Raw genomic sequence first — 10,000 nt, 5'->3', positions numbered from 1 at the left:
CTGCACCTCCAGAGGGTCCCTGTGCTGTGGAAGACGTCCTGCCTCGTTCCTGTGCCGAAGACGCCGCCTCCCAGCGGCCCTCAGGACTACAGACCGGTGGCACTGACGTCCCACATCATGAAGACCTTCGAGAGGCTCGTCCTGGAGCAGCTAAGGCCTATGGTCTGGCCTTTCACTGATCCAAAGCAGTTCGCCTACCGGCCCCGCCTGGGAGTTGAGGAAAGCATCATCTACCTGCTGAACAGAGTCTACACTCATGAGCACTGTGAGAGTCATGTTCTTTGATTTCTCCAGTGTTTTCAACACCATCCGTCCGGCTCTACTGGGTGAGAAGATGGCTGCAATGCAGGTGGAGGCCCCCATCATGTCCTGGATTGTTGATAACCTGAGGGGCAGACCACAGTATGTACGCCTACAGAACTGTGTCTGACAGGGTAGTCAGCAACAATGGGGCCCCACAGGGGACTGTCCTCGCTCCCTTCCTCTTCACCCTCTTCACCTCAAACTTAAACTATTGCACTGAGTCCTGCCACCTTCAGAAGTTTTCCGATGACTCAGCAATAGTTGGTTGTATTAAAAAGGGTGATGAGAGTGAATACAGGACTGAACATGGGTGGGATGGCGTTGGAGACTTTTGACCTGCAACAGCGGCTCAGTGAATAAATAAAGTTTTGCTTGAGCCGTCGCCACTGGTACACCTTGCGTCCCTGATGGTTGAATCGCAGCGACCGTCAAATTCCGATCTTTGTGTTCGGACGAAAGACGCATTAGTTGATGTCGGATTCGTATCCCAATTATTTCCACATATGAATGTGGCCCAAAACGGATATGAAAATAATATCCCAATCCATGTGTTTTTTTTTTCCTGTTTAGACGTTCATAATACATATGCCATCTGTGTCACATGTGGCAAGAGCATCAGAACTGGGTAATTTCGATCTTACGGGTTTTTACCAAACTGGAACAGAAAGTGATGTTTTGTTCCCGTCTCCACGGGGAAAAACACTGACACCCGTTATAACAAGTGGTGGACGGCTCCCTCCTGAAACTGGAACCAAACTTCCACTCGACTTGACAGGCTACATGGATAAATGCTGGTTACACACATCAGAATCCCTAAAAACAAAAGTGTCCCTCTGGGTGAACGGGGGGAGTGGTGGTGTGGAGAGACCGGTCGAGGGCTCTTTCCTTTTCAAGGAATATCCAGCTTCTGTGGTATTGTCTCAAAGTGCAGGATGGAATGACCTAAAGTGTGTTTCACTGGACTTTCTGTTTGGACCAGTCATCATGCTCAGCTGCGTTTCATTTTCTGGAGATTTTCCGGCTCGGGACGGGATTCCACTGAAAAACAATTTATATCTCACTCAGTGTCGTGAGAAAAGCCACTCTTATAGATTATAACTGTTATGATAGTGTTGTGATATTATATTGATCATAATTCTGTAACCATACTGACATCTTAAGTTTCCCTACATGTAATAACATGACACGAGGAAGGCTGCCCGTCATATATTGTATTGCCAGATATTCTGTCCCTTGTACCTTATACCTTATTTATGATCTAAATACATTATTAAGGGCCTAAATAATAAACAAACTGGAGGCTTAAGTCTGGGCTGTGGAATCGACACCCAGTTCTACATGGAAACTGCCTCTAAACAGCTGAAACCCTGGGAGTTGAGAACTGCCGACACTATTGATTTACTTTGAGCCGAAAATAATCCAAAATAATCCTGAATCTGATCCACAATGGGAGCAGCATTACTGGAATTATAACTCCTCCAGCAAATGGCGCCAGCTCCGTGAAGATACAGAAACGGGTGCGTTTATCCCTTTAATAATCAAAAAATTAAACCATCAGGTGTGGATTAAAAAAGCTGATTTTTACCAGAATCAAGACTTGGTTGAAAAGATTAGGAAAGCTGAGTGTGAACTCCTTATGGTCCTGAACACAGCATGCAGTCATCACCCACAGCTGGTTGATGCGATGGGTCGTGGGAACACGCTGATCCTCATTCAGGTTCAACGTTCCAGGCGTGGGTGATTTAAAGAGCTTATAAAGATATTATATTATATTTCACATGAAAGTGACGTGGTTTTCTCTCTTTTTCAATGGAGAAAAATGGATGATATGTCAATCATTCTGGTCAATGACCCCAAACTGACAGTCTACACCGTTTAGTAACAGTTGTGGTGTTGTTATTCAAGTTTCAGACTTTAAAAGTGTGTTTGCAGTGCAGCCGCGGTATCGGAGATATCTCCTCCAGTGGAAACCCTGAAGAGATGACGGTGCAGAGAGGAAGGCAGAGTGATGAAGAGGAGGATAAGGAAGGCGAGGACGACTAGAGCTGCTGGTCTGCGAGCCACAGATAGCGGCTCCGTGCTTTGCATTTCACTCTCCTCCTCCTGACTGACGGAGGGAGAGAACACACTTTATCTCCTCTGTGCAAGCTGCCATGATTGTCCTGGGGTGCATACTGCATCCATCCATTTTCCACCCATCCATCCATCTATGCTGTATACTGCATCCATCCATCCATGGTGTATTCTGCATCCATCCAGCCATGGTGTATACTGCATCCATCCATCCAGCCGTGTCCCTCTCATCCAGTATTTACAGTTTTGATCTTTCATCTGAAGTACTTGGTGTACGACGCTCCTGTATATCCTGTAAATCCAAACCCCTCCATGTGCCAATAAAAATGTTTGATCTTGAAAATGACACAGGGCTATGATAACAATATAAATCAGACATGAGGGCGTGCGTGGTTCTGTGATCAGCGCTGGCAGCTGTGCCGGGCAGGGCTCCAGCTTTTTGATGTGATAATACTGGGTTTGGTGTCGTGGTTTCAGCCTTTAGCCTTTAGTGGAAAATTGCCTCACAAACTGTTTTCACACATCCAACCGCCAGACGCATGCACTGCATCAAAGCAACAAGTGAAGGAGGGAACGACGGAATAATTCCTCCTCTAACATCCATCTTCTGCAGCGGTGGAAGAAGTACTCAGAGCTTTTACCGAGGTGGAAGTACCAATACCCTGAATCTAAACCTGTGTCGTATAAGATTGTACAAGTAGTACAACGAGCTTTCTCTCGGTACTGACGTGTGACCCCGACAACAGGTCGATGCCGGACGGTGAGTTTTGGGCGATCCTGAGATCCTGAGACGCACTTTTTGTGCCCGAAAAAATTCAGCTTACTGACGGCGTCACATCCGGTTAAACAGCACGCACAGGAAACCGGGCAGAAAGCAATCGCCGTTTTCCAAACGTTTTGAAGACGTACGTATCGATGAACTTCATCTGGGAGTCGCTCTTCAACCCGTTTCCTTTTCAATTCGTTCTTTGTTGTTGCGCTGTGTTTGGCGTGGCTCCAACTCCGACCCTGCCAGACACCCTCGCCCGCTCGTCCAGTCAGATCTGTGGAATCTTTCCAGCCCCAGCGGAGGCTGCTCTAGCATGTTCTGCTTCTAGGTCTCCTGGTGGTTTCTGTGCTGCGGTGCTTCCAGACGGGGACTTTATGAACCTACCGCAGTCTGTTATTCTGTCTTTGCTTGAAAGCTCCTGGCGAGACAAATACCTCGGCCTGACCCGTTCCGCCATCAAGGAGTGGGATCTCCTCCCAGACCCCCGCATGGACACATGCACTCAGAACAGGCGTGCGTTCTCCTCCGCAGAACCCACTTTCCCTGACTCACCATTGCAGAAATGCCTCGATGTTCCAGTGTCATTTTACAAACCTCACACATTCCAGACTAAACCCCTGTGCAGTTAAGTACTGCGCCGTCGGTTTGCTCCGGCGCTGGGGCTTCAGTCCAAGCAAAACACGCTAACAGTCACACTAAAAAAGAGTCCAAGAAGGGGTGTTGACTTACCGCCAGTCGCCACGGTGATTTCGCGCAGGAAATGCCCGTAAAAAGGGAAATCAAAGGACAGATTCACTCTCTGCAAGGGGAAAAACAGACAGGTTTGTTAGCTTTTGAAAAACAACCGTCATTACTATTAAAAGGCTCCTCCAGCCAATTTCACTTCCTCCGTTTTTCTCAAAACAGAAAATATGGGCGTGGTCGGTGATTGAATGTTGCATTTATATCACCATGTAAACCGGTGATAAACAAAGCAGATTCTCACTAACACTACCGGCTGGGGTAAGTAATGCAGAGTGAGAGTGGACGGAGCGACCGCTGTTTTCTCTCCAGATATCTGACTCACTCAGTAGACTAAACACTCAGTCACAAAGAGATGAACGAGGGAAGAAAAGCTTTTATTTCACGGTGAAGCGGGCGTGGCGGTCTGGACAGTCGTCATAACTATTTGCAGAGTATCGTCTGAAATGTGGAACTTTTTGTGCTAAAATCGGTTAATCATCATTCATGTACGGTCGTGACTTTGGGAAGGATGTATCACAGCAGGGAGCGACAAACATCAAACAGCTTCAAAGTGCAAAACATACCGGAGGTGGCCCTAAAATACACAAACGCTCCAAAATACGCTTTTGGACATAAACCGAAATTTCCACAGAGGAAAACAAACCCGCTTTGTTCACACATCAAAAAAACCCTCTTTGAACGATCACAACTACAAACTAACTCCTTTTGGTCTCAGAAACAGACATGGAAATTAGTAGCAGGAACAAAATTAGCATGGACAACGACTTCAGTGGACAACAAATTTCACTCTTGGCCATGATAATAAAGCCTCTTTCTGTGGGTGTATTATTATTGTTGTGCATCAAACAAAGCCTCCCCGGGGACGCACCACACCAACAGAGTTCCCCTGAAGGTCACGGCCATGGACATTATGTGAACTTTCTCCTGGATTCCACATCAGTCTGGGGAGAGTCATCCTGCGGCGGACCACACGCCATCAGCACGTCTCAATGTTCCGACTGAAGCTTCACTTTCCGTTGTGCTGTGAGACGCGTTGTGCTTTACCACTTAACAGAATAATTGAGACAGAGAGAGAGAGAGAGAGATATAGAGAGAGAATGAGAGAGAGAGAGAGAGGGAGAGAGCGAGAGAGCAGCTCTGGTGTTCTCTCTCTCTCTCCTCCGACCAACTCTCAGGTTTTTAATCGCACTGTGCACAGAGCAGATCAAACTGTCCCTGATCCATCTTTCCAGACCTGCTCAAGACCTGTTCCAGACCTAGTCCAGACCTGCTACAGACTTAATCAACACCTGCTACAGACCTAGTCCACACCTGTTCCAGACCTAGTCAAGACCTGCTACAGACCTAGTCAAGACCTGCTACAGACCTAGTCCAGACCTGCTACAGACCTAGTCCACACCTGTTCAAGACCTAGTCCGTAGGTCTGTAGCCTCATCCCTCCCCACTGCCGCTGGCTTGGCCCTCCATCAGCTACTGCTCCAGCACCACATTCCACTTATTGATTTCCCAGACTCCAGAATTCTGAGAAAAGTCCAACTTCCCACTCGGAGCATTTAGAACGAAGCGGCGCCGCGCGGTGAACGGTTCCATCCATCATGGTGTGACTGGAGGTGCACGAGCAGAATGCTCAATGTGGGACGCTGTTGTATCTCTGGGGCGGCCATTGTTCTCCACTCTGCACTTCCTTAAACTGTCCCCCCCCCCGTGACCTGATCAGTAGTCGCCTTGTGTCGGTACTCCCCCCCCGTTCCCCGCGTCCTCTACAGCGCAGAGAAGTATTTCAGGCTCCAGTGTAAGAAGACAGTAGTAACTGTTATGTACTTGTTGATACTGGTATAGGTACAAATACTAATACTGACATTTCCCGTTGTGATAACAGTGAGAGCACAGAAGTACATCATCAGTGAAACAGAACTATACAGTACTTTTATCTCCCAGATCCCATATGAGCGCTGAGTACTGAGAACACATGCAAGACCCTGTTTATTATTTTCAATAACAGATTTATTTACCTTCATGTTCTGTCAAATCAGACAGAGAAATGAAAGTTCCAAAAATAAAACCCCAAACCGGACTTACAACACCTGCATCTGGATCTGACCCCCCCCCCTTTACTTCTTTCTGACCTGTTTCAGATGTAGATATTTTATTTAATTTTGTAAAGAATGTGATGAATGTTTTCTTATATCTTTTATTTTGATTACATTTTACTGGTTATTTTTCAATGTATCTTTATATATTAAGGCATAAATATCTGAAAAATCAATCAATCAATCATTCAATAAATCAATCATTGATTTTATTGATTGGCACTGAAAAACCTTACTGTGCAAGTTGTGTTTATGTGTGTGTGTGTGTGTGTGTGTGTGTGTGTGTGTGTGTGTGTGGGGTGTCTTACCGCCGCCTGTCTGTGTGTGTTGGACAGAATCCCGTGGATCTTCACCTTCTCTTTGTCCATCTGGTCGATATTTACCCACAATTCCTTGCTCATGGGGTCTGAGGGCCCGAAGGTCTTTGACGTGTAGTAGTTATGGTCAGTGTCCTCCTGTTGGGGACACACACACACACACACACACACACACACACACACACGATCCTTCCTGTTAGAGGTGAAACACATGCTTCATGCCTTCTCATTGACAGCAGAGTTTTGCGATCGTTTGAGTTTACATTTAACCTTTTAAAATCCTTTTTATTTATTTGTATTAAATGTATTAATGCTTGATGTCTCCATTTGTATGTGTGACCTGTTGAGAGTAAAACATGTATGTAAAAATATATTCTTGTCTTTTATTGGATTTGATTCTTCCCGTTTGCAGAACAAATAAATACATAGAAAATGTGTCACTTCATTGAGAACAGAAACTCTTCAGAAAGAGTAGATGAAGACGAGCTCGCGGCGACGACTGATTCAATCTGTTCATTCAAAGCGTATAAAACAAACTTTGGTCGGATGTTTCCATCGCTGCCAGACTAAATTAAATTCAGATTTACTGTGCTTGTCGTCTGCAATTTCCAAAACGGGGTTGGACTTTGACAAGCGGAATATCAATGCGCACAGCAACACAATGAGGCCGCAATATTTTCATTTTAAGGTGCAACAAATGTTGCTGTTACATCTGGTTATCAGGTGAATGCAGGGTTCTGCGGTGGGTGTGTGTGGGCGTGCGTGCACATGTGCACTCTGTGCTTCCACAATGGGGCTCAATCTGCATGTGAAGGGGTGTCAGGCGGCTAATCGCATTAAAGAGGCAGGAAGTCAGTCGGCGAGAGCGTGGAGCAGACTGCAAACACAGCGCCCTGCATGGAGGATGGAGGGTGGAGGGGCTTCTTACAGAAACCAGGTGGAGGCTGCGACACTTCCATCGGCTCAACACGAATCATTTAAAGGCCCTTTCCCACATGGAACCTATTACATTGCTGGATGAAAAATATCCGGCAAAGTCAGTAGGTATTCATTCCCACATCGGCCTCCTTTAAGGAGGGGTTACGTATGGAGACTGTTATGGATACAGTACGTAACGGGTTCGGGTCAGAACGTTAAGTCCAGTGTAGATGCCATCGTCTGGACAATTTGTCGGCAACGGACGATCAATCTGAATGGGTTTGTTTTGTTTTTTTTCCCAAGGCTTTGCTTCCCATCTCCCCGCCCCTCCCTGTGGAACTCCTGCGTTGGTTCCCTGCGCTGACGGGGCAGGGACACGGGACGGAGCCCTGGTCCCCGGACACAATAACCCTAAACCCACTGTTATTAAATCAGTGTGATCCTTTTCAACCTGTCCCACATCTTCTGCATCCGGAGAAGGAACGTTCTCCACCCGTTCTCCCTCTCCCTGTTCGCACGCTCCCTCTCCAGCTCCGCCCTGCGGTGCAGCCGGCGGGCAAGAGAAGCGCTCGGTCCCGATGTCCCCACACAGTGGCCCCTCACTGTTAAAGACACGTCTAGGCTCTGAGAGGCATTTTTAAGACGAAAAAGAATAACATTTAAGAATATAAAGACCTGCCTCCGTAGAGACTGGACGTGTTTCAGTTTCTCGTCTTTGCAGCCGAGCTCCACGGTTTGGTGCCGACTCATATAATTTTTCTGAATGTTTTTTTTCTTCCCGAAAACAAATAACTTTTGAAATATTTGTACGGAATAAATATTCATAAAAACCTGCTATTTGTGTTTTTCCGGTATACAAATTTGGCTCCACCCCTAGTTTACGGGCTTGTCCCAGTATTGTTACTGCTTCCATTCCCACACACTTCCATTCAGAGCCGTACCAGCATCTTCCCCGACTTTTACAGAACATCGACATCGAATCCCTTTCCCACATGACGCCTAAATGGAACATTCCCGGGGCCCTTATGGCTTTCAGTGCATGTGGGAAAGGGGTTTAAGATACAGCACTTTTAACAGCGAGCCCGTCCAGCAGAGGCAAAGAGCTGCCTCCGTCTGGAAGCCACATGGGAGCAGACAGAGGGTCAAAAAAAAGATTAAAAAGCTTAAAATGAAAACATTTGGGATGTAAAAAAACCCCTTTGGGTATAACTTGCCAAATACCCAACCCCAATCAGGTCCTGGTTGCAACAACGTTTTTATTTGAATAAAATCTTCAGTATGAATTCCAGCCTAAATTGGATGATGTTCAGGGTACGAGGTGTGGGAAGAATAGTAAAAGAGGAGTTATACAGGAGGCCACAGCGGAGAACATTCCAGTAAATTAAAGGATTACAACAAATAATTTAACTTGCATGAGATGCTCAAAGATGTATTTCCCTAATTTCCCAGGAGCTAGGCTAGCTGATCCCCTCTGCAGCCATGCATCGAGCTAACACAGTTAGCATGCAGCCCGTAGCTACCTCTGTACTGGACACACAGAGAGGAAGCTGGTGCAGACCTTCTGGTCTGAATCTGGGTGAGACAGACAAAAAGTGAATTTCCCCAAAAACTGTGATTGTCCCTTTGAGGTCGGAGTGTACAAACCCCTTAATGTGTGTAACGAGAGGCCTCCGACCCCCCTCCTCCAACCTCTAATGAGACGCCACACAGCAGTCGTCCATCTGAACTCATTACTGAGGATCGTGGGCAGTGCTCCTCTGCACGGGGAATGAGAAGGAACTTAAGGTGGTTGTGATGGAAGCTCCTGCTGCTCTGTGCTTTGATATGAACGGGGCTGCTGTGCTTTTGGTTTCCAAACAGCACTTGGACAAACAGCGGTTGAAGAGCGATTCATTCTCATCCTGCTGATCTGCCTCCCGCTCACACTTCCCTCGGAGGGAGGTAATCCTGCAGGCGTAGCGGCGAGAACAATATTTAATCGAGGCAGGAAGACGGAACGGAAGAAAGACCTGGAGTCAGCGCGGCATCACATTTACATTGGCGTTTAGGGGAACTGTGTGTACGTCTTCTCAGTCTGGCCCGTCCTCCGTTCGCTTGCACAGGTGTGGTTCCTGAAACAGCCACCGGGGGCACTCCACATATCATGGCTTGGATTTCTGAAAAGTCTGTTCTGGGATTCACACAAAGCAGAGAAAGGCCCCAAATAGCAGGATGCTTAGCTTCTCACCCAGTACAAAACCACGAGGATGGAGGATGGCGGCTGCTTAGGTGGTCAAATGCATTGACCTTGACATCCCAGCATGCATTTGGAGAACGGGGAGAACAACGGAAGGAAACCGAAGAACGAACAGGGAGGATGAGGAACACACAACTCCATGCACATACACACAGGAACCCCAACACCTGAGTAAGATGGATGGCCATGAGAGAGAGAGAGAGAGAAAGGGAGAGAGAGAGAGAGAGAGAGAGAGAGATATCTCCATCTCTCACATCCATCATAAAAGTCCTAATTTCCAGGAGTCAGGAAACGGAGGGAACGTATGAGAATTGTTGATAAAGCGGAAGCAATTTTGTGGATTAAAATAAATTCAGAAATGTCTTCATTTTCCCAGTGAACTCTTGGTTTGTTTGAATCTTTCGGGTAAGGAGTTGGGGGGGGGGTTCATTTTGAAGGATCTGCCGATGATGCGTTGGACTGTCACGGAGGACGTGAGAAAGCTTTCAACGACAACCAGATGTTATGACTCCTTGCTTGCACGAAGATATCATCACACAAAATACGAGAG

The 10,000-nt window shown here is 46.8% G+C and overlaps 1 protein-coding gene across 1 annotated transcript in view; it reads right to left on the bottom strand.

Annotated features, from left to right (window-relative positions):
- Positions 1-10,000, bottom strand: part of plxdc2b (plexin domain containing 2b) — a 90,511-nt gene that overhangs the window by 34,537 nt on the left and 45,974 nt on the right. Inside the window, exons 3-4 of the mRNA XM_080020172.1 lie at positions 6,288-6,434; positions 3,875-3,944 (exon numbers count right to left, since the gene is read on the bottom strand). Coding sequence (XP_079876298.1) covers positions 3,875-3,944; positions 6,288-6,434 — 217 coding nt within the window. The remainder of the gene's footprint in view (positions 1-3,874; positions 3,945-6,287; positions 6,435-10,000) is intronic.

This window comes from Zeus faber, assembly GCF_960531495.2.
Source record: "Zeus faber genome assembly, chromosome: 19".
Lineage (NCBI taxonomy): Eukaryota > Metazoa > Chordata > Actinopteri > Zeiformes > Zeidae > Zeus > Zeus faber.
This window is presented reverse-complemented; position numbering and strand designations above follow the sequence as displayed.